The sequence below is a fragment of the Heteronotia binoei genome, chromosome 4 (genome assembly GCF_032191835.1).
Source record: "Heteronotia binoei isolate CCM8104 ecotype False Entrance Well chromosome 4, APGP_CSIRO_Hbin_v1, whole genome shotgun sequence".
NCBI lineage: Eukaryota > Metazoa > Chordata > Lepidosauria > Squamata > Gekkonidae > Heteronotia > Heteronotia binoei.
Window position 1 is genome coordinate 167,664,864 of NC_083226.1, and position 27,612 is coordinate 167,692,475.

At 44.7% G+C, this 27,612-nt stretch overlaps 2 protein-coding genes across 2 annotated transcripts in view; both read left to right on the plus strand.

The window, feature by feature from the left end:
- RPL17 (ribosomal protein L17) overlaps positions 1-27,612 on the plus strand; it is a 456,550-nt gene that overhangs the window by 171,943 nt on the left and 256,995 nt on the right. The window lies entirely within an intron of this gene.
- DYM (dymeclin) overlaps positions 1-27,612 on the plus strand; it is a 421,761-nt gene that overhangs the window by 122,080 nt on the left and 272,069 nt on the right. Inside the window, exons 4-5 of the mRNA XM_060236187.1 lie at positions 15,794-15,887; positions 21,406-21,539. Coding sequence (XP_060092170.1) covers positions 15,794-15,887; positions 21,406-21,539 — 228 coding nt within the window. The remainder of the gene's footprint in view (positions 1-15,793; positions 15,888-21,405; positions 21,540-27,612) is intronic.

Sequence of the window (27,612 nt, forward strand, 5' to 3'; positions counted from 1 at the left end):
GTAGATTCCCCACCCGACCCCACTCACTTTTTAAAACCACTTGGTGGGCACCATGGGGTTCACCAGCACCATGTTGAGGACCCCTGCTCTAATTGGTTCTATAATTATTCTGCCATAGCTGATAAGATGTGTAAAAATCCTTAGCTTGATGTTGTCTTAAGTTGGAACTGAGCAATCCTATACAGAGTTACTTCAGTATAAGCCAATTGATGACTATTGTCATTGTAGTGCCTAGAAGAACATCATCCAGCCAAGGCGAATGCTGAAGAGAGGGCTTTTGCAGTGGAGGATCCTTAGGTGGGCCAATGGGGCTGTTTTAACTCTTTCCCTGTCTTCTGCTTCTCCCCCTGCAAATGGCCTCTCCCGGCCAATGTTCTCTCCAAGCTGCAGAGTCTTAGGGTTGCCAATCCCCAGGTGGGGGCAGGGGATCCCCCGGTATGGAGGCCATCCCCCCGCTTCAGGGTCATCAGAAAGCAGGGGGAGGGGGAGGGAAATGTCCGCAGGGCACTCCATTATTCCCTATGGAGACCGATTCCCATAGGGTATAATGGAGAATTGATCTGTGGGGCTCTGGTGGGGGGGGGACTGTTTTTTTAGGTAGAGGCACCAAGTTTTCAGCACAGCATCCAGTGCCTCTCTCCAAAATACCCTCCAAGTTTCAAAAAGATTGAACTAGGGGGTCCAGTTCTTTGAGTCCCAAAAGAAGGTGCCCCTATCCTTCATTATTTCCAGTGGAGGGCAGGCATTTAAAAAGTGTGTGGGCCCTTTAAATGTGGTGGCCAGAACTCCCTTTGGAGTTCAATTATGCTTGTCACAACCTTGCTCCTGGCTCCACTCCCAAAGCCCCCAGATATTTCTTGAATTGGACTTGGCAACCCTACAGAGTCTTGTGAGTAAAAATTCTACTTTGTGAGCTACTGATATTAAAGTTGTGACCAACTGCATACATTATTGTGCTCTGGGGTCATCCTTCCTGAGCTAAGACAAAAATGCGTGAGCTGGAGGTTAAAAACCTGTGAGCTAGCTCACGCTAACTCAGCTTAGAGGGAACACTGGTCCCAGCTATAATCCACAATAGCCGGGCCTCTTGCAGAAAGGAAGACAATATTAAAATGATTGCAGGGACATTTGCAAGGGGAAATTAGTGGTTGGCAGGGCATGCATAATGGCATCGTGTCCCTACTTGTGTGTAATATGTAGTTCTCTTTAGTGAGGACAGCATATACTGAATAATATGCATCATACTACCATGCCATCGGGCATTTATCATTGCTGGCCAGATTGCTGCCTTCTACCACATCTTAATTCAGGTCTTCCTCGGAACACGGCAACTGGAGAGGGTTAGTCCATTCAGTCTCATTCCCATAATCCTTAGTTTCTCTTCAGAGTGGGAGAGCTTGAGCCTCCCTGCGACGAGTCAGCTTTATAGTTTAAATTCCCTGGAGAGCTTTGAGCATAAGCGCCTGTAGTGTTTTTACAAGTGAGGGATCCTATTGAGAACATGTGGGATGATGTATAATTATCCTGTGAGCAGGCGGTCTGGGAATATATATATAAAAACAACCTGGTATGAGTAGGCACTTGAGTGTGAGGATGGCTCTTGGATAGAGATCTCTTGCATCGGCTTTGATTGCACGGCGTTGGCTGCGGCAAATAGCCTGCTCTTGTCTTGGGAAGCAGGTGATCGCGAGAACTTCTCAGCGGTCTGCTTTCCTCATCCACACTTACTCTTAAGCACCATTTAATACTGAATTGGCCATTCACAGCAAGTAGTGCCTTTAATGGCAAATAGGACCGGAAAGTCGTCGAAGCACTCGAGACAATACATCTCAGAACAACCACAACCTTTCGCACAATTTTGTTAAATGGATGCGGGGGGAAAATTTATGCATATCTTGTGTAGGAAAAGGGAAAAAGTCATGGTTTCTGTTTTGCGTACACACTTCTGGCTCCCCATGTTTTCAAAAATATCTATATCAGGGGCGGCCAAACTTGCTTAACATAAGAGCCACATAGAATAAATGTCAGATGTCTAAGAGCCACAAAGTAGGAATGTTGGATGTTTGAGAGCCACCACAAGGAAGGGAGGAAGGGAGGGAGGGAGGAGAAAGGAGAGGTGGAAAGAAAGCAACTTTAACTTCAAATGCATTATTCAAGCTGCTGGCTGGCTTGATTTGGATAAATTATTTAAAGAGAGAAATGCTTTCTCCAAGCTGGCTGACAGGTCAGTGGGGCCTTCAAGAGCCACACAATATGTGTGAAAGAATCACATGTGACTCCCAAGCCACAGTTTGGCCACCCCTGATCTATATGCTATCAAGTACATGTGCACAGTTTTCACACAGTAAAAAGTGTCCGCACTTGATAAGTGGGAAACTAATAGGCTACCTTCTAGTGAAGACTGGATAACAAATTTTATCTACTCATGTAGATGAAATCCACCCTGTTCCTGGATAGCCCAGAGGTTTCGAACTCATTTGTTTTGAGGGCCGGATCTGACATAAAGGAGACCTCGTCGAACCGGGCCATGTGTGTCACAAAATGTAATGCCAGGTAGCAGAGATATAAACTTTATAAAGGACATAGACAAACACATAAGAACATAAGAGAAGCCATGTTGGATCAGGCCAATGGCCCATCCAGTCCAACACTCTGTGTCACACAGTGGCCAAAAATTTATTTATTTATATATATATATATATATATATATATATATATTCACACACACACATATACACACTGTGGCTAATAGCCACTGATGGACCTCTGCTCCATATTTTTATCTAACCCCCTCTTGAAGGTGGCTATGCTTGTGGCTGCCGCCACTTCCTGTGGCAGTGAATTCCACATGTTAATCACCCTTTGGGTGAAGAAGTACCTCCTTTTATCCATTCTAACCCGACTGCTCAGCAATTTCATTGAATGCCCACGAGTTCTTGTATTGTGAGAAAGGGAGAAAAGTACTTCTTTCTCTACCTTCTCCATCCCATGCATAATCTTGTAAACCTCTATCATGTCACCCCGCAGTCGACCTTTCTCCAAGCTAAAGAGCCCCAAGCGTTTTAACCTTTCTTCGTAGGGAAAGTGTTCCAACCCTGTAATCATTCTAGTTGCCCTTTTCTGCACTTTTTCCAATGCTATAATATCCTTTTTGAGGTGCGGTGACCAGAATTGCACACAGTATTCCAAATGAGACCGCACCATCGATTTATACAGGGGCATTATGATACTGGCTGATTTGTTTTCAATTCCCTTCCTAATAATTCCCAGCATGGCGTTGGCCTTTTTTATTGCAATCGCACACTGTCTTGACATTCTCAGTGAGTTATCTACCACGACCCCAAGATCTCTCTCTTGGTCAGTCTGCTAGTTCACACCCCATCAACTTGTATTTCCAGCTGGGATTCTTAGCCCCAATGTGCATTACTTTGCACTTGGCCACATTGAACCTCATCTGCCATGTTGATGCCCACTCACCCAGCCTCAACAGATCCCTTTGGAGTTCCTCACAATCCTCTCTGGTTCTCACCACCCTGAACAATTTAGTGTCATCCGCAAACTTGGCCACTTCACTGCTTACTCTCAACTGCAAATCGTTTATGAACAAGTTAAAGAGCATGGGACCCAGTACCGAGCCCTGCGGCACCCCACTGCTTACCGTCCTCAACTGCGAAGACATTCATTACAGAAATCTGACGGTCAATGCTTTGAGTCTCTGAGCCAGAAGAAAACGTGAAATGGCTGGATATTGCAAGCTTTTGTACATAAGTTGCTTCATGTGCTGGTCAGCCATTGTAGAAAATAGAGGCTTTGCTCTGTAGCTTGATTGAGCGAGCCTGGTAAAGCAAGCCATGATGCAGAAGGAGCAAGAGAGGGAGAAGGAAGCGGGCAGCAGAGAGTTGCTCATGGGCATGATAGGAGCCCTCCAGGGGCCTGATCCGGCCCATGGGCCGCATGTTTGACACTCATGGGATAGCCTTGTCAGATCTCGCCAGTTAAGCAGGGTCAATCCCAGCAGGTATTTGGATGGGAGACCTTCGAAGGTCGTGATGCAGAGGTAGACAGTGCCAAACCACTACTGAACGTCTCTCGCCTTGAAATCCCTACGCAGGATTGCCATAAGTTGGATGTGACTTGATGACGCTTTCCACCTCCAGATGAAACGTGGTCTCATGTGGCACAGCCCTTAAGGAATGGCTCAGTCCTCATCTTGTTCTACCAGATCTATTTTTCAGATGCAAACCCTTTCCAGAGGCTTTTGCCACTGACTAGAAGAGGGGTTTTGATGAGTTTGATGAGAAGACAGTAAATTTGGCATGGTGGGCATTTGTGTTTTTGCACATGATGTATGTCCAGACCTGGGAGTTGCAGCAGGTTATTCCCAAATAATCTACAGGGCATTCATACTCTGGAGCTCTTGTGGGGCGGTCTGTTGACAGAATTGTAATCTTAAAGAATGCTTGTTGACATTGTCTGTATATACATATTTAATTCTTGTGTTGTGTCTTGTCACCTTTACATTCTAGAAGTTCCTTCCAGCTCTAACTCCCCTGTTGCATTACCTTAAGAGCATAAGAGAAGCTGTGTTGGATTAGGCCAGTGGCCCATCCAGTCCAACACTCTGTGTCACACAATGGCCAAAACCCAGGTACCATCAGGAGGTCCACCAGCGGGGCCAGAACTCCAGAAGCCCCTCCCACTGTTCCCCTCCCCCAAGCACCAAGAACTCAGATCATTACTACTTCAGACAGAGTGTTCCACCTATACCTTTTGGCTTATAGCCACTGATGGACCTTTGCTCCATATGTTTATACGGACTCTATATTGTCCTCTTGAAGCTGTCTATAAGAGCCTTGTTTTGGCAACTCTATTTGGTCCCTTGAGACCTTCTTCCTGGGCATGTCCCTAACTAGGCTTCTTTTGTCTCTGTTTCCTGTGCTGTCTATAGTGGGCTTGACTATATGCTACTATCCAGCAACTGCATTTAGCAGATGTGGAATTTGGCTTTTCAGCATGGAATCTGTCATCCTCAGAATCTTGGCTTTCATTTCTGAAAAGCAATTTCTAGCCCCTAAATCTGCATTGAGTAGATGTAAAAGACATGTATGCACATTAGGGGAGCTGTAATCGGTTGGGCCTGACCATCTTGCGTACAGTATACTTCTGTAAAAATCACACATTGGACCTGTCTAAGGTTTCTGTTTCCTAGGGCTGAGCACGTTTGGAATCAAAAGTGACTATTATCAACTGATGTGTTTCCTCGTGTAAAACGTCGTGATTATAGCTTGGGAATCTGGAGGCAGGACATGCCTTAATGTATTCAGCTTTCGAACAGTACTTAGATCTTGACAAGCTTTATAAATAATTATGATAATTAATGCAAATGGATTTTAGTAGCTATGAGCCGTGCTTTCAGTTGCTCAGAGTGGCATTTATGAAAGTCAGATGCCTTCCAGATGGTCTTGGTCCTAGAGGGCGAGAAAGACATCTGTTTTCCAAAGTTAATACCAAAGCTTATTGATGAAATTCTAGGCATTAACACGGGAATGATCAACTCAGTCCCATAATTAGGGCCACTAATACAGCGTATCGGAACAGGCAAAAACAATGGAAGCGTCGTACTCTTATCTCCTGGGTTTCTTTGTAGCAGGAACTCCTTTGCATATTAGGCCACACACCCCTGATGTAGCCAGTTCTCCAAGAGCTTACAGGGCTTTTAGTACAGGACCCACTGTAAACTCCAGGAGGATTGGCTACATTAGGGTGACATGGCCTAATAAGCAAAGGAGTTCCTGCTGCAAAAAAAAAGCCCTACTTATTGATATCTAGTTGAACATGAACATATGAAGCTGCCTTATACTGAATCAGACCCTCGGTCCATCAAAGTCAGTATTGTCTTCTCAGACTGGCAGCGGCTCTCCAGGGTCTCAAGCTGAGGATTTTCAGGCCTACTTGCCTGGACCCTTTTTTGGAGATGCCAGGGATTGAACCTGGGACCACAGGAGGTGGTGGCGGCCACAAGTATAGCCACCTTCAAGAGGGGTTTAGATAAAAATATGGAGCACAGGTCCATCAGTGGCTATTAGCCACAGTGTATGTGTGTATATAACATTTTTTGCCACTGTGTGACACAGAGTGTTGGACTTGATGGGCCGTTGGCCTGATCCAACAGGGCTTCTCTTATGTTCTTATGTGACACAGAGTGTTGGACTTGATGGGCCGTTGGCCTGATCCAACATGGCTTCTCTTATGTTCTTATGTTCTTATGCTTCCCAAGCAGATGCTCTACCACTGAGCCACCGTCCCTCCCCTGGTTGCAGGATGACCCGGACACGAACGTGTTATTACAACCACGGCTTGACAAGGAACAAGTCATTGGGTTGGATCCAGTGTTCTGGCTCACACATTTTTGTCTTAGCTCAGGAAGGATGACCCCAGAAGACAATAATTTATGTAGTAGCTCACAGCTTTAATGGCAGTTGCTCACAAAATAGAATTTTTGCTCACAGGACTCTGCAGCTCAGAAGGGAGCATTGCACAAAAATCTTGTTGGTCTCTACTGGACCAGAAACTAGCTCACATTTAGATATAACTTGGTCCTTGGTCCCAGCCATGACCACTTACTACCTGCACTGGTCTTCCGTCTATACTTTAGAATGTGCAGTTTGCAGAACAGAAAAAAGGAAGTACTTCTTCACCCAAAAAAGTAATTAACGGGTGGAATTCACTGCCGCAGGAAGTGGTGGCAGCTATAAGCATAGACAGCTTCAGGAGGGAACTGGATGAATATATGGAGCAGAGGTTCATCTTAGCCACAAGGTATAGATGGAACACTCTGTCTGGGGCAAGTGATGCTCTGTGTTCTTGGTGCTTGGAGGGCAGCAGTGGGAGGGCTTCTGGAGTTCTAGTCCTAAGGACCTACCGGTGCCATTCCTGCCCTTTCCATTGTTTTCTTTTGTATAAGTTCTGACCCTGGAAACAGTATCTTCTATGTCATATATCAGTTGGCATTTTTTTTTCTCCTTCTTTATGTATACATGTTGATCAAATAAAGCATGCCCTAGAGGTTTTTTAGAGTGAGAGTCTTAGGGTAGATAAGAGGGAGTAATGGAGAAGAAGAGGGCAGTCGAAGGATGGAACGTAACCTCCATATACAAAGGCTGTGTACTTCAAAATGCCAATTGTTTGGGGTACATATTAGGGGGAGCTGTGCCCAATGTCTCTTAGTTTCTCCAAAACATCTGGTTAGCCACTGTAAGAAGCGGGATGCTGAAATGGATGCCAAGGTCATAGTTTGTCTAGAGCACCAGAAACCCTTGGGCCAGACATGGATTGGTCACCATACAAGTCCATACAAGATCACCATACAAGTCCAAATTACTTGGTTTGGTGACCAATCCATGTCTGATCCAGCTGGTTTTGGTGCAGATTACACCACTCTAATGACAGAAAGTGAAGAGGACCTAAAGAACTTCTTGTTGAGGGTGAAAGAGGAGAGCACAAAAGTAGGCTTGAAACTGAACATAAAAAAACACTAAGATCATAGCATCCAGCCCCATCACTCCTTGGCAAATAGAAGGGGAAGACATGGAAGTGGTGACAGACTTCACATTCCTGGGATCCAAGATCACTGCAGGTGGTGACTGCAGCCGTGAAATTAAAAGACATTTGCTCCTTGGGAGGACAGCTATGGCAAAATAGGTGGTATAATAAAACGTAGAGCCATCACCCTGCCAACAAAAATCTGTATAGTCAAAGCTATGGTATTCCCAGTAGTAATGTATGGCTGTGAGAGTTGGACTATAAGGAAGGCCAAGTGCAGAAGAATAGATTCTTTCGAGCTGTGGTGCTGGAGAAGACTCTTGAGAGTCCCTTGGACTGCAAGAAGATCAAATCAGTCAGTCCTAAGGGAAATCAACCCAGACTGTTCCCTGGAAAGTCAGATGCTGAAGCTGAAGCTCAAATACTTTGGCCACCAAATGAGAAGGGAGCACTCACTGCAAAAGATCCTGATGCTGGGAAAGACAGAAGGCCAAAGAAGAAGGGGGCGGCAAAAGATGAGATGGCTGGACAGCGTTACTGATGTAACCAACATGAATTAGAGCAGACTTTGGAGGATGGTGGAAGACAGGAGGGCCTGCTGTGACTTTGTCCATGGGGTTGCAAAGAGTCAGACGCAACTGTGCGACTGAACAACAAAAAGATCACCATACAGAAAATGTTAGGAACTGCTGCTCTAAACCATTGGCAGAAGTCTTAAATCCAACTGTGTTCCACTACAAGAAGTTTCTCTAGCATACCATAGTGAGTTGAACCAATTTCGTGTGTGATTTAATAAAGCAGATGGAATAGCCAGATGTGTGTTTTGTCATTTCTGGCAAATTTTTGTCATTTCTGGCAAAATTTATTTATTTGATTCATCTGAACCCTGCCTTTCTCCCACACAGAACCCAAAGCAGGTTACAATATTCTCTTCCATTTTATCCCCACAACAACCCTGTGAGGTAGGCTGGGCTGAGAGAGTGTGACGGGCCCAGGTCACCCAGCGTAAGCATCAGTTCGTAATAAAGTGCTTTGTGCATTGTAGACACACAGCTATAAGCTCCTGTACTTGGCTTTTGAACTTGGATATGAACTTTTCAAACCTTAATGAAATTGCTGAGAACTCAGGTTAGAACTGATAAAAGGAAGCACTTCTTCACCCAAAGGGTGATTGACACATGGAATTCACTGCCACAGGAGGCGGTGACAGCTGCCAGCATCAACAGCTTCAAGAGGGAATTGGATAAACATGTGGAGCAGAGGTCCATCAGTGGCTATTAGGCACAGCGTATTGTTGGAACTCTCTGTCTGGGGCAGTGATGCTTTGTATTCTTGGTGCTTCTGGAAGGCAACAGTGGGAGGGGGCTTATAGTGTCCTGGCCCCACTGATGGACCTCCTGATGGCGCCTGGTTTCTTGGCCGTGTGACACAGAGTGTTGGATTGGGTGGGCCATTGGCCTGATCCAACATGGCGTCTCTTATGTTCAAAAAACCCAAGTTGTTTGGCAAACTTGTGTAACACATTCCTATTTAGCCTGTGTTTTTAGTAGCAGGAACCAAAGCGGCACTGAATAGTTTTACCTTGCATTGTACTGTGTTGCGTTTTGGTGAGTTTTTCATTGTAACGTGGCTGTTGGGTTTTTATTTTCATTTTTATCTGAGCCCCTGGGATGGTTAAAAACTTCCCAAGATACAAGACTGACAAGCTTCATAATAACTGATGTTAGTTGCTTTGCTTTTGAACAACTTTTTTTTTTTTTTTTTTTTTTCAGAATTTGAATAATTTTATTTCACATATATAGTCAAAAATAGTCATACATATATTCACACATACAATACCAACATATACTTACTACCTAACAAACACACCTAACAAACCCTACCAAACAACACATGACAGACAACCCCCAACAACACTTAGAGGAGCGATGAGTCAGTAAAAGATTTACAATTTCAATATTTCCCTATCATTTCAAATCCTAGCGTCTTAGCCCATTCATACATCGGGCTCCATGTCTCCTTACATTCTTCCATATTTCCTCCTTTCAGTCTACAAGTTAGTGTATCCATTTCAGCTGCTTCCATTAATTTAGACAGAAATTCATTCTTATTTGGAGTTTGCGGCTTCTTCCAGTATTTCGCATACAATATTCTAGATATTGTTATAATATGCAGTAACAATCTTTTGGCTTTTTTGGGTAGTGAAGTTTGACAAATGTTCAATAAGTATAATTCAGGTACATGAGGGATTCTTATTTTTAACATCTTTTGCGTCCAGATAGATATTTGTAACCAATATTTTTTAGCGTAATCACATTTCCACCACAAATGATACAACGAGCCCTTAACTTTTGCGCATTTCCAGCATTTATCTGAACTATTTGGAAACGCTTTGGAGAGTCTTTCGGGGGTATAGTACCAACGGTAGACCATTTTGTACAAGTTTTCTTTTAATAGAGAGGATTTAAACAGCTTATTATTTTCTCTCCATATTTTTTCCCAATTATCTAAATCAAGAGTATAACCAAATTCTTGTAGCCATTTAATCCAGCTTTCCTTCACACTTTCCTCTTGCATCTTAATTTCTAACAGCCATGTATAACATCTCGAGATCATTTTTCTATCAGATTCAAATATGATATCATCAAATTTATTTAAATTTTTTGAAAAGCCTAACCCCTTATCTGACTTATACCTAGATTTCACTTGTGTTCTCAACCACCAATCCATTTCCGAAATTGTTTCTACATTCAGTTCCTGTCTAACATTTAACAAACTTCCATATGTATAGTCCTCTTCCCAGTTGAAAAGGTGGGGTTGAGTGGATGCCTCCACCGGGGAAAGCCATTTAGGAGTATATTTGTATATTAAGTTTTTAATCTCTAACCAGTTTTTATATAAGGATTTCCTTATTTCATGTCTCAAAAATTTGCTTCCTTTTGTTGGGTGATCATACCAAATAAAGGCATGCCATCCTTTGGTCAAATCCGCTCCTTCCATTGTTAAGAGTCTCTTATTTTTTAGAAGTAACCAGTCCTTGACCCATGTTAAAGTACAAGCTTTATGATAAATTTGCCAGTCAGGCAGGGCAAAGCCTCCTCTTTCTTTGCTATCCTGAAGAATTCTTAACTTAATCCGCGGTTTTTTATTTTGCCAAATGAACCTTGCTACCATTTTATTCAACTGTTTAAAAAACGATTTTGGTAATATTATTGGTAGCATTTGGAACAAAAATAATATTCTTGGAAGTATATTCATTTTAATTGATGATATTCTTCCCAGGAGGGAAATTTGTAGGTCATTCCAACGTTCTAGGTCTGTTTTAATTTCCTTTAAAAATTTTTCATAATTATCTCTTACCAAGGTTTTTAAATCAGCTGTCAAATATATACCTAAATATTTAACTTTCCTTTCACAACGAAATCCTGATTTGGCTTCCAATTCTGAAATCTGTTCTCTTGTCATATTTTGGGACAAAAATTTAGTTTTTTGAAAATTAATTTTAAAGCCCGCTACCTCCCCGTATTGCTGTAAGGTTTTCTTCAATTCTGCTATTGAGCAATTAGGATCTTCCAAGGTAATTAGAATATCATCTGCAAACGCTTGTATTTTGTAAACTTCCTTTCTAATTTTGACCCCTCTGATTTCCATGTTTTCTCTCATTCTCTGTAATAAAGGTTCAAGTGTTAATACAAATAGGATAGGAGATAGCGGGCAACCTTGTCTTGTTCCCTGCCCAATCATTATTGGGTCTGTCATAAATCCGTTAACATTAATCCTTGCCTTTTGGTCTGTATAGATCGATTTAACCAATTTCACTAGATTCTCTCCGCAGCCAATCCGATTCAGTGTTTTCAACATAAAAGTCCAATTAACGTTATCAAACGCTTTTTCAGCATCCAATGTTATTGCTGCAAACTGTTTCTCGGGGTGTTCTTTGTAATATTCCAGGATATTCATTATCATTCTTAGGTTTTGCCTCATAACTCTCCCGGGTATGAAGCCTGACTGATCCTCATGTATTATATCTGGTATGATTTTTTTCAGCCTTTTCGCTAGTATAGCTGCAAAAATTTTATAATCTGCATTCAATAGGGAGATCGGTCTATAATTTTTGATTTCCACTGGATCAGTTCCTTCCTTATGTAGCAACGAAATTAAGGCCTCCTTCCATGATCCCGGAATCTCATTTGTTCTATATATCCCTTCCAGAACTTTTTTATAAGGTAATAAAAGGTTTTCTTCGAAGCATCTATAAAATTCTATTGGCAATCCATCTAATCCAGGGGTTTTGTTAGTCTTCTGTACCCTTATTGCTTCTACTATCTCCTGTATTGTTATTGGATCATTCAAAGAATCCCGTTGCTGATTTGTTAGTCGTTGTAGTTTAGTTTGTTCTATATACTCCATCTGCTGGCTTTCATTCAAGTTCTGTTCTTGATATAACTTTTGATAAAACTTTTTAACTATTTCTTCTATTTGGGATTTCTGTGTCATTTCTAATTGCCTCTCATCTTTCAGGGATTTAATAATTCTTTTTTCTCTCTCTTTTCTCAGCTTAAATGCAAGCCATCTGCCCGTCTTATTCGTGTTTTCAAAATAGTGTTGTTTTGACCAGGTCAATTTTTTCTCTAGTTCCTCCTGAAGTATTAGGTTTATTTGATGTTGTAATATCTGAATCTTCTGAATCTTCATTCTTATCTGGTCCGTACTATTTATCTTCTGTAGATCTTCTTGTTTCTTCAGGCTTGACAATAATTCGTTATATCTTTGTGTTCTTTGCCTTCTCCTTTGCGCTGAGTAGCCAATTGCTAATCCCCTAAAAAACGCTTTAAAGGCATCCCAAATAATTTGTATAGAGGAATCTTCCTCCCTATTACACTCAAAAAACATTTTGATTTTCTCTTTGGATTCTTCCACAAATTTCTTATCTTTCAATATTTGGAGATTCAGAGTCCAGCGAGGTTTCCATCTTGCTTTTTCTAAGGTTATCTGCACTGGGCTGTGATCTGCAAAGGTTTTAGGAAGTATATCCGCTTTATCCACCTTTATTGCCACTGAAGTTGACATCCATCCCATATCTATTCTCGACCAAGAATCATGAACTTGAGAGTAGAAGGTGTAATCATTTGTTTGAGGATTCTTCATTCTCCAGACATCTATCATATTTAGCTCATCCATCATTTTAAAGAATGTTTTCGGTAGAGAGCCAACTTTGTCTTTATTTGACGACCACCTTCTGCAAGCTCAAGGTATCGTTAATAATCCGTTTCTTTCTTTTGTCTTCAGCACCGAGTTAAAGCTTTTGGAAGAAGCTGCAGTCTCAGTCTGCAAGTCTTTAGGTAAGAGGCTATTTTGATGTTGGCGTTTATTCCAGTGTTCTTCATATTGTCAGCTTTCCTAGTAAATCACACTGCGCTATAAACCTTTGTATCTGCGGTACATTTAATATCTCCCATCTGTGCTCTGCGCATGGGATTTTTAAAGCCACCCTTTGCTTCCAAGCCTAAATGCAGACATATTGTCCCCGCATGTGCTGTTTGAACATAAAGTTTTCACAGGTTTTTACTTTATTTTGCATGCTGTCACAGGAAGTGGCTTGGGCACAGCTATATTAAGTTGTAATAGAACAGGTTGTTTTTTTTCTCCCCCTATTTAAAAAAAAAAAGAATTTTAAAGCATTTATTCACAGGAGGAACTGCAGAAGATAAAAGCAGCGATGGAGTATGAAAAGGGATCTGGAATCTGTGCCCGCTTTGGCCGCTTTTATTTCTGCATTTGATCCTCTTTCAGTCTGTCCTGAATTTAAAGCTTGAGCATTAAAAAAGGTCCTTCTAGGGGTGCCAGCCTCCAGGTGGGGCCTGAGTACAGCTCCAGATGACAGAGATAAGTTCCTCTGGAGAAAATGGATGCTTTGGAGGGGGGACTGTGTGGCATTGTACCCTACTGAGGTCCCTCCCCTTCCCAAGCTGCACCCCCAGATCTCCAGGGGGTTTTCCAACCTGGAGATGGAAATCTTACCCCCCCCCCCCAAAAAAAAAATCCCCTTGCTGTTGGCCATGGGGTACCTGGCAACCCTAGAGCTGACTAAGAAGATGAAGAAGATATTGGATTTATATCCCGCTCTCCACTCCGAAGAGTCTCAGAGCGGCTCACAATCTCCTTTCCCTTCCTCCCCCACAACAGACACCCTGTGAGGTGGGTGGGGCTGGAGAGGGCTCTCACAGCAGCTGCCCTTTCAAGGACAACTCCTGCCAGAGCTATGGCTGACCCAAGGCCATTCCAGCAGGTGCAAGTGGAGGAGTGGGGAATCAAACCCAGTTCTCCCAGATAAGAGTCCGCACACTTAACCACTACACCAAACTGGCTCTCCTGTTTTTCTGCCAGTGGAAAGAGGGCAGAACACAAAGGTTCCCTGAACACGAAGGTTCATTTTAAAGTATTTACTTTAAAACTTCTGTCTATGGCTCCAGAGAGCTTAGATGGGCTTAGAATACAGCTTGCATTTTTTACAGGATGGTGTCATGGCTGACAGCCATTGGTTGACCTAATCTATGGTACTTTTCCCTTGTTATAATCCGGGGGGGGGGGGGGGGTAGAAAAAGCCCAGCAGGAACTCATTTGCATATTAGGCCACACCCCTGCTACCAAGCCAGCTGGAACTGCGTTACTCTGTCTTCCTTCTAAAAAAAACACATACAAAACCCTGGTTATAATGATTTATTGAAAACTGAGGACAGAGCTAGATGTTAGGGGAGACGGGTTGCTGAAAATGGCAGTCCAGTATCTTCTCTTCTCCCGTTGGTGCATTTAGTCAAATGTACCTCATGCAGTGCCATCATGATTTTCTCTGCCTGCCCTTCACATTGTTAGCTGTCTCTGAAGAGGGACAGGGAAATGTACACCACAACAACACAGGGGTAAGTGTTATGGCATGCTACAGAATTTTGGGGGGTGACGTGGGGGTCTGCAGTGGAAAGGGGGGAATCAGTGAAAATCCCTCCTCCCTCTTTCCACTGGTAGAAAAACAGGATTCAGTCCAATAAGCAACAGAAAGGAAGATTGAACAGTGAACTAGCAGAACCTAAATTAATGAAAAGCAGATGCCAGTGCTGATATCTGTTCCACACTTACTTTTTTCAAAGGTTGCTGATGGCCGTCAGCACGGCTTTTTTTGTAGCAAGAGCTCATTTACATATTAGGCCACACACCCCTGATGTAGCCAATCCTCCTGGAGCTTACAGCAGGCCCTGTGAAAAGAGCCCTGTAAGGAATTCTAGCAGGACCTCCTTTGCCTATTAGGCCACACCCCCCTGATGTAGCCAATCCTCCTGGAGCTTACAGCAGGCCCTGTGAGAAGAGCCCTGTAAGGAATTCTAGCAGGACCTCCTTTGCCTATTAGGCCACACACCCCTGATGTAGCCAATCCTCCTGGAGCTGACAGCAGGCCCTGTGAAAAGAGCCCTGTAAGGAATTCTAGCAGGACCTCCTTTGCCTATTAGGCCACACCCCCCTGATGCAGCCAATCCTCCTGGAGCTTCCAGCAGGCCCTGTAAGAAGAACCCTGTAAGCTCCAGGAGGATTGGCTACATCAGGGGTGTGTGGCTTAATATGCAAAGGAGTTCCTGCTACAAAAAAAGCCCTGGCCATCAGCGCCTTGTGTATTTTGCCTTATATCATCTACCTTCTTTCAGTATTACTTTGATTACATCTCCAAAAAGGGTCCAGGCAAATAGGCATGAAAAACCTCAGCTTGAGACCCTGGAGAGCCGCTGCCAGTCTGAGAAGACAATACTGACTTTGATGGACCAAGGGTCTGATTCAGTATAAGGCATGCTCATATGTTCATATGTTGCTTTCACAACGTTTTCATGGCAGACTTTTTACAAGACGGCGTTAGAAGATGTGATAACACCACTGAAACTAGAGCTCAGGGTTCACCCACTGCTCCAACACCTGGCAAGTGTGTGCCGTAGGTCCGCCTATCAGGTGTTGGGATGTTATCCTTTGGGGTGGGGTGGGCACAGAGGGATGTATTTACTTCAAACAACAGCGCTCTGTACAGCTGAGTTTATTTCAATATAGAATTGGGTTTATTCTGGTATGCGAGTGGGTATGATTGAGTTTGCTCTCACATATAGGATTTGTTACAATGGAATGACTTCCACGTAGGGTCGTGGCCTTGATGTTTTGAAGATGTCAGTAGTCCTTGCATAATGAGAAATGTTGTGTGCATTCTTTTCAATTCTAGTGGGGAACAATCCTCGGACAGGCAATCTCACCGCGCTGATTAAAGTCTTCCTTTCTAGAACCAAAGAGTTAAAGATTTCAGCAGAATGTCAAAAGTAAGTGTGATGCATGTTAAGTGTTCATTAATTCCCCCCCCCCCTTTTTTTTTGCCATCCATCACAGCTGACTTAGATTTTCAAGCCAGCAGACTTTCAGAGGTGGTTTGCCATTGCCTGCCTCCGCTTCACGAACCTGGTATTCCTTGGAGGTCTCCTGTCTCGATACTAGCCAGGCCTCAACCCTGTTTAGCTTCTGAGATCTGATGAAATGGGGCTAGCCAGGTCAGGGCAGTTGCCTGCTAAGTACTAGAAAATTTAGCACCCCACGTGTATGGCAGAGGGGATGGTAGAGCAATGGGGAATGTATGCTGCTCACCCTCGGTGACCTGGTTTTAGACAGATATGATAAACTTTGGAAACTGATTTTGCATTCCCTGTGCATTTTTTTCGTCTGTGGGATCTGGAACCACACAAGCAATAGGCCTACCTAAGCCAGACCACGCTATTCAGATGTAAAACACAGAAGCGAAGTTGGTAGGCCATGTAGGATTATGGGATCTTCTATGGCAGGGGTGGCCAAACTGTGGCTCAGGAAGCACATGTGGCTCTTTCAGACATATTGTGTGGCTCTTGAAGCCCCCACTACCCTGTTGGCCGGCTTGGAGAAGGAAGACCACTTCTCCAAGTCAAGCCAGCTGGCAGCTTGGAGAATGTATTTAAAGTTAAAGTTGCTTTCTTTCCACCTCCCTCTTCCTCCATCTATTTGCTTTCTTTCACCTTTCTTCCCACCCTCCCTGTCTTGTGGCTCTCAAACATCTGATGTTCATGTCTTGTGGCTCTCAGATGTCTGACATTTATTCTACGTGGCTCTTACGTTAAGCAAGTTTGGCCACCCCTGTTCTATGGGATGGATTTTGGAAAGGGGGAAAAGGGTGGACTTTTGTTTGCTTTTTTTTATTTTGACAAACTAGGGTTAGCACAAAGTGGTGACTGTACTATGCAGGCATCGTACTGATTCAGAAAGACAGTAAGGAATGGTTTTGGCATCACCATTTGACAGTATTGAGGTACACTTGACTTGTGCTGGAAATAGGTTTGGGACCTCTTCATCCTTCTCATAGTCTTAAGAAGGCCCCTAATCAAGGTTTGTTTGTTTTCTTTGATTATTAGCACACACACACACCCCCGCACATAGTGCCCCGTGGCTCAGAGTGGTAAAGCTGCAGTACTGCAGTCCTAAGCTTTGCTCATGACCTGAGTTCAATTCCGGTGGAAGCTGGGTTCAGGTAGCCGGCCCAAGGTTGACTCAGCCTTCCATCCTTCCGAGGTCGGTAAAATGAGTACCCAGCTTGCTGGGGGGAAAGTGTAAAAGACGGGGAAGGCAATGGCAAACCACCCCACAAAAAGTCTTCTGCGAAAACGTTGTGAAAGCAACATCACCCCAGAGTTGGAAACAACTGGTGCTTGCACAGGGGAATATCTTTACCTTTTACCCCTGCACACAGGCTCAGGGTGGGTCACAGCATAATTAAAACATGCAACATAATTAAACTATAATAGAACATGAAAAACTATTAAATTATTGATTACAAAGTATTACTAAACCATCGCTGTTGTGAGCTTAGCACAAAGTTCTCCCCCTGTTCTTTTGGGCGTCCATCCTCGCCAGTAAGCCTGTTTTGCATCAAAGTGGCACTCAGCTGCTGTGAAGTAATTGCTAGTAATAGCAGCTTTTGCATTTTGCAACTAGCCCAGGTCTCTCTCTTTCATGTCTGGTGTCCCCTGGCTGGCGTAATCTTCTGGCAGGCACCAAGAAGGTAGAAAGCTCAACAGGGTCGTTGTCCTAGGGCAGGGGTGTCGAGCTCATTTGTTATGACGGCTGGATCTGACATAAATAGGACCTTGTCAGGCCCGGCCATGTGTGTACCTATTTAAGATTAGGTAGCAGAGAGATAAGTTTTATAAAGGACACAGACAAACATAATTAAAGATTTTCATTTTTTTTTTTTAAACTTCAAACATGCTTAACGTATTAGCACTCGTTGGTTTTAAAGGTGCTTTCTTTGTATCTCTTCCGTGCGATCCAGGGAACTGGGCAAAGGAAGCTCTGGCTCCTTCCTTCCTTCCTTCCTTCCTTCCTTCCTTCCTTCCTTCCTTCCTTCCTTCCTTCCTTCCTTCCTTCCTTCCTTCCTTCGGGGACCAAGAGGGAAAGGAGCCTCAGCCAGTAGAAGGAAGAGAGGCTTGGCTCAGTAGTTCTGTTGTGTGATTGAGAGAGCTTGGCAAAGCAAGCTATTCCTCCTCCCTTCCTCCCCAAGGGAGGAGCCTCAGCCAATGGAGAAAGTAAAGGTCTTGCTCTGTAGCTCCTGTGCGATTGAGCAAGCCTGGCAATGCAAGCTGCGATGCAGAAAGAAGCAAGAGAGAGGGAGAAGGAAGCAGATGACAGCCAGTTGCTCGAGGGCCCAATAGGAACCCTCTGGGGCCCTGATTCAGCCCCCAGGCCGCATGTTTGACACCGCTGTCCTAGGGATTGTAGATGGATCACTCATAGTGTGATGTCCACCTGAGCCTTAAACCAAACTGCTTGCCACAGATATTGCATCCACTAAGTGTCTTTCGCTTGGGTCAGTCCACTGGTCTTTCAACGGTTAGTAACGTCTGCTGTGACTGGGCTTGACTCGCCAACGTTACGGGTGAAGGTCTTCGGCGTCACCAACCGTCAGATCTTTTTTCAGCCGGAGGCACCGAGGATTGAACCCGGGGCCTTCTGCATGCTCAGCAGGTCTTCTGCCATTGAGCCACAGCCCCTCCCATGATACCCATGTAATATCAGTAATAAAGGCTGAGGTTATGCCCACACAGATATTTTTCAGGGTTGGGTTTTTTAGTCAGCAAAGTGTCCTGTTCTCCTAAGTGTTTGTAATTGGATATCCTGTTTTAAATAAAACACCTCAGAGCATTTAATAGAATGATGAGGTATAATGTCGAAAAGCCGCAATGTCTTAATTTTTACTGTTGGTTCTCAGTTACACAACAAATATTTGCCTCATGTAATTTTTTTGTATTAATCCCCGGCGTGTCTGTTGCACAGGGCAGTTCTGTCCCATTATTTCTGAGGGTGGGAAGGGGAGGCAATAAAAACGACATCTTGGTTCTTCTTTCTTATGTTTATAGCCTGTGACTCAAAATTCCTTGGAGGATAAAAATGTAAGATAATGATTTAGCAATTATTTTATGGTTTTTTTCCCATTTAGAATGTAGCAATTGCTTCTTAAGTTGAGCTACCAACTGCCTAGCTTGCAAAATAAACATTTGTTTTTTTAGCTTATGTGAAAAAGATTTGCAGTTAAACCTCGGTTTGATTTTATACCAATGCATTATCTTGAGAATATACTGCACACGAGTAAAAATGTGAAATCCTCTTTTCCTTGACAGAGCACGGCTTTTACGTGCTGAAAGGGGTCCCTTTCGGGAAGTAGGGTACAGATAGTTATTTAAATTCTGTCCTGATTCAATCTTAAGGAGATCTTGGAGGAAGGAAACGAAGTACAAGGAACAGAGGTTCCCATTATCAAAGATTTCAGGTTTTCACGGCTGGTAACATCATTAGGGTTTGTAGAATCTTTCGGGCTCAAGTGCCGTGTTCTACTGGAGAAAGTTTTCCTTCCAGACGTTTCGTTCTCAGCTGCGGAGAACATCCTCAGTGGCGTTGCAGCCGGAGCAGGCGCTCTGACCTTCTTGGCTGCTGTGCATTGAGTGAGGCCAGGGCTGCTGGAGAGCTGCTATTTCTAGGCTGGAGCCACTGAGGATGTTCTCCGCAGCTGAGAACGAAACGTCTGGAAGGAAAACTTTCTCCAGTAGAACACGGCACTTGAGCCCGAAAGATTCTACAAACCCTAAGAGGTTCCCATTGGTGGTGGCGTTTAAGAATCTACTTGACACAGGAAGGACTATCCAGCCAAATTCCTGAACTCATCTTGTATTAGTAACATGATTTCTAGTAATGATCTTTACATCTACCGGTAATTCTGAACTGTGCCATAGAGGGTGGGTCACAAAATCCACACAATGGAGTTAATGTAGACAGCTGGCGGTATTGTTCTTAAAGGCCAGGGGAAGCCCCAGGTTTGCAGGTAGGAAAAATGAAACATGAAAGACCAGGGATTCTTTGTTGGGGGGAAAACCCCCAGCAGGAACTCATTTGCATATTAGGCCATGCCCCCTGGCATCACAGTTGTTTTGCACAGGGGTTTTTTTGTTCAGAAAGCTCAGCAGGAACTCATTTGCCTATTAGGCCACACGCCCCAGATGCCAAGCCAGCCGGAACTTCATTCCTGCTCAAAAAAAGCCCCGTGAAAGACATATATTGCAGGTGAGGAACAACCACAGAAGCAAATGTCCGTTTCTTTAAGAAGAGCATGCAACTGAACGCAAAACCATTTTTGAGATCTTAGCAGCCATTTCGCGGTTTGCTAGGCCACCCCAGCCAATGTTGCTGCGAATTTCAAGCCTCAATCAGTAGCACAGGATGGGGAGGGGGCGGGGAGGGGAAGAGACTAAAAAAGGTAGCAGATAATGGGAAGTGAGTGTAGAGCTGGCGGGCAGAGGAACAGAAAAGGTAAAACTGAAGATGGGGGAGTGGGACAGAAAAATGAGGGGAGAGAGCCAGAGGCTGCCAGGAAGAGGAAACAGGAAAATATAGGCTTGTGGGTAGGGAAGAAAGGAAGAGAGGGCACTGCAAGCACTGCTGAGGGGGAGGCGAAGAGGAAAAGTGAGAGGGAGTGAGCCAATGGGAAGGTGGGATCCCGCTCCATGAATCCTTGCAGGTCCCCCACTTGTAATCTACTGTTCCTCATATAGCGTAACGCCTCTTGAAAATTAACAGCTTATTGGAATACCTTCCCTTTTCGTTACGTGTATCTTTAGACCATTGGAAACCTTGGAGGTTTTTCAACAGAGGCTCGAGGGCCATCTGACAGCAATGAAGATCCTGTGCATTTAGGGGGGGGAGGTGTTTTTGTGAGTTTCCTGCATTGTGCAGGGTGTTTGGACTAGATGACCCTGGAGGTCCTTCCCAACTCTTATGATTCTATGATTTATCCTGCCTTTCTGTCACCGTTGGCGCCCAGTGTGGTTTACAAACTCAAAACAAAGGCCCTCCCCAAAAATATAAAATTAAAACCACCTTTCCCTCAAAAAGAGTTCCAGGCTCTTTTTTCCCATCTTTGCAGTGCTGCTCTGGTGGAGACTACAGGGCTCTTTCCCCCAGAAGTCAGTGCTAAGTAACCTCAGGAAGTGGTCAGAAGTGGGGGTGGCTTCTTTTCTCTCAAGCCATATTCTTTAAAGCACCAAGTCCTCTTATTTCTTCACCACTGGTGGGCAAACAGATTCTTCCTGCCCGACCCTCAGATGTATTCACTGCTGTCATTATAGGCACAACATTTTTGAGTCTGATACCCTCATACAGGTGGCCTGTGGGACTACATTTGTGTTTGCTGCATGCTCACCTAAGTGTGAGTCTCGCTGCATGTTCCACTGGGGTGTGTGTCACTGACTCCTTTCTTTCTTTCTCTTCTAGTCACCTCTTCATCTGGCAAGCTCACAATGCCCTGTTTATTATTTGCTGCCTTCTCAAAGTGTTGGTCTGTCAGATGTCAGAGGAGGAACTGCAGCTTCATTTTACCTACGAGGGGAAAACACCAGAACCTTACGGTAAACGTGTAACAATCTTACGGGAGCAAAGAATCCCACACTTTTGCTGAAAGCTTCTTTGTTAATGTAAAATGCTGTCTACTTTGAAGTATTCCAGTTTTTCCTGCTTCATGGAGTATGACTTTTACATTGTTATGATGGCTAGACAAGAAGAAGCTCAGGGAGAACCAGTGTGGTGTAGTAGTGGTTGAGTGTGCAGACTCTTATCTGGGAGAACCAGGTTTGATTCCCTACTCCTCCACTTGCAGCTGCTGGAATGGCCTTGGGTCAACTATAGCCCTCGCAGAGCTGTCCTTGAAAGAGTAGCTTCTGGGAGAGCTCTCTCAGCCCCATCCACCTCACAGGGTTTCAGTTGTGGGGGAGGAAGATAAAGGAGATTGTGAACCGCTCTGAGACTCTGAGATATAAATCCATTATCATCTTCTAAAGAACCTTTCAGCCCATTTTAATTTTTTTTAAAATTTAAAACATTTTTAGCTGCCCTTCTTCCTTCTGCTGATGTAAACAAATGCTGGGACCACGGAGGTTTTACAACCAGGAAATGACAAGAAAATACTCTCAGTGTATAAAACAATTTCAAAATATAATTAAAGTGATTCCTTCTTTGCATTACAAAATTACAGTGACAACGATATAAATTTACAGTGACAAAAATACCATCCAGAGCACATAACTTTGCTACTGTCCATAAAATAAATTATGCAGCATTCACTCAATGCAGTCCAACGATGATACCAGAACCGGTCCAATCTCGTTTTGGATTTAGATAATCTTTCTTCTGGGACCATCCTTTTTGTTTACAGGTGCAGTGGTTTGGTGGTGCCTTAATTCACTACAATTCACTGTATTCCAGGCTTTCTCTAATTTATTTTCCTATTTGGAACGCCGCTGCCATTTTCCATCTGCCAACCATTCGTTGCAGGAAGGTTAAAGGAGATCATGAGCCACTTTGAGACTCTGATTCAGAGAGAAGGGCGGGGTATAAATCTGCAGTTTTCTTCTTCTTGTGCATTTGGATGGGCTTGCTGTGGTTTCCACGAGGGCAATTTGTAGAAGGAAAGGACATTTTCTCCCCCTCTCCTCACAACAAGTTAGCAGATCTTAAGTTTCTCCTACCAAACATATTTTCTCCTACCTTTCATCTTTTGAGGAGCTTCTCATGCCTATTTCAGAGACATTTGCATAGGGAAACATCGTCTCAGCTTCACAGGCCAAAGTGTACTGACAGCAGGTGCACAGCAAAAAGCCCTGTAGAACACAAGAACATAAACAAGAGTTGTGCTGGATCAGACAAGTGGTCCATCTAGTCCAGTCAGGTGGCCATACATTTCCTTCGGAGACCCAACAACAGGGCACAGAGGCCAAGGCCTCTACAGAACACAAGAGCTCTGCTAGATCGTATCAGTGGTCCGTCTAGCCCAGCATCCTGTCTCACACAGTGGCCAAACATTTCCTTTGGAGGCCCAACAACAAGGCCTTCACAGAAAGTAAGAAGAGCCCTGCTAGATCGAACCAGTGGTCCATCTATCTAGTCCAGCATCCTGTCTCACACAGTGGCCAACCCAGTTCCTTTGGACAGCCAACAACAGGGCAGAGAGACCAAGGCCTTCTCCTGATGTTGCCTCCTGGTACTGGGACTCAGAGTGTTTCTGAACGTGGGGGTTCCCTTTAATTGCCATGGCTTGTCACCACTGGTATACCTCTCCTCCATGGATCTGTGTAGAGCCGTCTGTAGCCGTCGCTACATCTTCTGGCAGCGAATCCCACATTTGAGTCCCTCGCAGTGTAAAGCAGCATTTCCTATTGTCTGTCCCGCAGCTACCACGCAACAGCTTTATCGGGAAGCTCCTTTTTCAGGAGATGGAGAGAAAAAAAATTCTCTTTGCCAACTCTCCACCCTGTGCATTATTTTATAAACAAACGGCTTCAGGAGCCACAGCGGAGTGGCCGGTGCACCCTGTCCTGTGTCATGCAGCTGCTGTAGAAAGAGAGTCTTAGGGTCATGCCTGACTTGAGCGTTCCGTGATTCCCCAAGGACACACACACGGGAGGCATTTGCCGACTTGCACATAAGGCGTGTGAGGCAGAGGAGCTCCCATGGAGGGTGGGGGCACTAGTGTAGGATGAGGAGGAACACACATGAAGCTTCCTTATAATCAGGACTTTTTTTTTTAGCAGGAACTCCTTTTGCATATTAGGCCACACACCCCTGATGTAGCCAATCCTCCTAGAGCTTACAGGGCTCTTAGCACAGGGCCTACTGTAAGCTCCAGAAGGATTGGCTACATCAGGGGGGTGCGGCTTAATATGCAAAGGAGTTCCTGCTACAACCCCCCCCCCCCCCCCGCTTATAATAAATCAGGCCCTTGGTCCATCAGAGTCGGTACTGTCTACTCAGACTGGTAGTGGCTTTCCAGGATCTCAAAGGAGAGGTCTTTCACATCATCCGCTGCCTGGATTTTTTTTTCGCTAGAGATGCTGGTGACTGAACCTGGGATTGTTTGCATGCCAAGCAGATGCTCTTCCGCTGAACCGCAGCCCCTCCCACCCTGGAAAGAGCAGAGGACCGGACTGTAGCTTCTGCCCACTCTGCAACATGGCGCAGACCCCTGCCTGTGTCTTGTGCAGCAGTGGTCTCAGGCTGGAGCAGGGACAGGTCTGAACCTTGGCTGTGGTTCTTGCCTGAACTGTTGAGCTCCTCGCATGCCACCCCCCACCTCTCGCTGCCTTTGGCAAAGGATGAGCCGAGAAACTTTTTGAGGTCTAGTAATGTGAAGGAATTAGAAGGCGTTTGGCTCGCTCCCGTGCTTTTTTCCTTGGCTTCAGTAGCATCTGGCATCCATTTCTTTCATGTTTTATGCATTTGATTTTGATAAGCATGCCAAAGAGAAGCGCAAGGGGGGAAAAAAAATGCGTTCCACTGCATGAAGATGTGTTGATGTGCAATGAATCCTCTGTAGGGCTGCCTCGTGGCTTCGCGGAGGACACAGGCTTGGATTCCATTTCAGGTTGTTAAATTTCGTAAAGATTTACTGAAGCCGAAAGCGCAGCTTCGCACTCATCACGCAACTTCCAGTCTTGCAAGCTGAGCAAAAAGCTGGGTTATTTTATTCATATATTTCTGCTTCACTTTTGGAGTCAATGATTGCCGAGACAGCTGCCCCATTTGTCTCTATGGAGTGGGGCTTCTTCTCTTCAAGTTGTACCAGTTGTAATAAAAGGGGAGACCGCACCCGATGATTGAATGCCTGCCTTTATTCCTAAGGAAACAGGCATGGCCATCAGATCGTAGAATACCAAGGCCTCTGAGGTTCCCAGCTTGGTGTACATTTATATATATCAGGGGTGGCCAGACTGGCTCAGGAGCCACGTGTGGCTCTTTCACACATATTGTGAGACTCTCAAAACCCCCACCATCCCATCGGCTGGCTTGGAGAAGGCATTTCTATTTCTCTCTTTAAATCACTTCTCCAAGCCAGTTGGTGGCTTGGAGAATGCATTTAAAGTGAAAGTTGCTTTCTTCCCACCTCTCCTCCCCTCATCTATTTCCTTTCCTTTCCTTTCCTTTCCTTTCCTTTCCTTTCCTTTCCTTTCCTTTCCTTTCCTTTCCTTTCCTTTCCTTTCCTTTCCTTTCCTTTCCTTTCCTTTCCTTTCCTTTCCTTTCCTTTCCTTTCCTTTCCTTTCCTTCCCTTCCCTTCCCTTCCCTTCCCTTCCCTTCCCTTCCCTTCCCTTCCCTTCCCTTCCCTTCCCTTCCCTTCCCTTCCCTTCCCTTCCCTTCCCTTCCCTTCCCTTCCCTTCCTCAAACATCTGACATTCATATCTTGGGGCTCCCAAACATCTGATGTTTATTTGATGTGGCTCTTACGTTAAGCAAGTTTGGCCACCCTTGCTTTATATCTAGGATGTGCAAAAGAATAGCACAGTCCGATCTTGTCAGATCTCAGAATCTAAGCATGGTGGGTACTTGGACGGGAGACCACCAAGGAAGACCTTACAGAGGAATGCAATGGCAGACTACCTCTGTCTCCTTAATCACTTGCCTGGAAAACCTCCTGGGGTCACAATGAGTTATGTGCAGCTTGATAGCACTTTAAACACACATGCCTACCAAACAGAAAAAAAGCATCCTTTAGAGGCACGGTGGGTGTTACAGGGATGTGAGGAAGGCCAAAGAAAGACAGAACCAGATTAAAGTTCTGAACTCTGTCCAAATTTTTGCATGGAGAGTGCTCATACTCTTTGAAACTGGTGCTCTGAATGTGCAGTTTTGAAGTCAGTATCATTTGGGCGATGCTACCTGGTTTTGCAGGATCCATTCCAACCCACACTTCTGAACGTGTTTTACAAAATTAAAAACGTCTTAGATAAATGAGGGTTTTTCTGGTTGGGTGAATGGCTAAGAAAGCATATATTACAAGCAGAAAGGTGGTTTGCTGCAGAGGTAACTGGAAGTCGATATGAAGGGAGAAACTTGCCAAGCAGGGCAGGGGAACTCAACCTGCCAGGCGCTGCAGCTTTTCGGGACACTTGCTTTGTTATTTGCTGTTGTTCAGTCGCACAGTCGAGTCCAACTCTTTGCGACCCCATGGACAAAGTCACACTAGTTCCAACTGTCTTCCACCATCCTTTGAAGTCTGTTCAAATTCGTGTTTGTTGCATCAATAACGCTGTCCAGCCATCTCATCTTTTGCTCCCCCCTTCTTCTTTTGCCTTCTACCTTTCCCAGCATCAGGGTCTTCTCCAGTGAGTGCTCCCTTCTCATTGGGTGGCCAAAGTATTTGAGCTTCAGCATCTGACCTTCCAGGGAACAGCCTGGGTTGATTTCCCTGAGGACTGACTGATTTGATCTTGCAGTCCAAGGGACTCTCAAGATTCTTCTCCAGCACCATCTGCAGTGATCTTGGATCCCAGAAATGTGAAGTCTGTCACTACTTCCATGCCTTCTCCTTCTAGTCGCCGTGGTGTGATGGGGCCGGATGCCATGATCTTAGTTTTTTTGATGTTGAGTTTCAAGCCTACTTTTGTGCTTTCTTCTTTCACCCTCAACAAGAGGTTCTTTAGGTCCTCCTCACTTTCTGCCATTAGAGTGGTATCATCTGCATATCTGAGGTTGTTGGTGTTTTTCCAGGCAATCTTAATTCCTGGGACATGGACACTTGCTACGTGTTTATAAATTAGCATCTGGAACCACGAGGTGTCATGGAGTGTAATCTTTCTTGTGTGCGTTCATGCTGGATTCTGCATCCCCTTTATCGCATTCCATTACAGTTAGGAGGATATGTGTGTGTATGAAGTGCCGTCAAGTTGTAGAAGCCCTATCGCAACCTCAATAGTTTTTTCAAGGCAAGAGATTTCAGAAGTGGCATGCCATCGCCTGCCTCTGTGTAGTGACCGTGGATTTCCTTGGCGGTCTCTCATCCAAATGTTAACCAGGACAGACCATGCTTAGCTTCTGAGATCTGGCGAGACTGGGCTAGCCTGGGCCATCCATGTCAGGGCAAAAGATATACAGAGGTGGTTTGGCATTGCCTGCCTCCGTGTGTAATAACCCTGAATGTTATCAAAGATTTCAGGTTTTCACGGCTGGTAACGTCATTAGGGTTTGTAGAGTCTTTCGGGATCAAGTGCCGTGTTCTACTGGAGAAAGTTTTCCTTCCAGACGTTTCGTTCTCAGCTGCGGAGAACATCCTCAGTGGCGTTGCAGCCGGAGCAGGCGCTCAGACCTTCTTGGCTGCTGTGCATTGAGTGAGGCCAGGGCTGCTGGAGAGCTACCAATTGCCCTTTCACCACACCCCCCTCCAGCCTAGAAATAGCAGCTCTCCAGCAGCCCTGGCCTCACTCAATGCACAGCAGCCAAGAAGGTCAGAGCGCCTGCTCCGGCTGCAACACCACTGAGGATGTTCTCCGCAGCTGAGAACGAAACGTCTGGAAGGAAAACTTTCTCCAGTAGAACACGGCACTTGATCCCGAAAGACTCTACAAACCCTAACCCTGAATGTTCTTGGTGGTCTCCCATCCAGATACTGACACCGCTTATCTTCCAAGATCTGGTGAGATTGGGCTAACCTGAGCT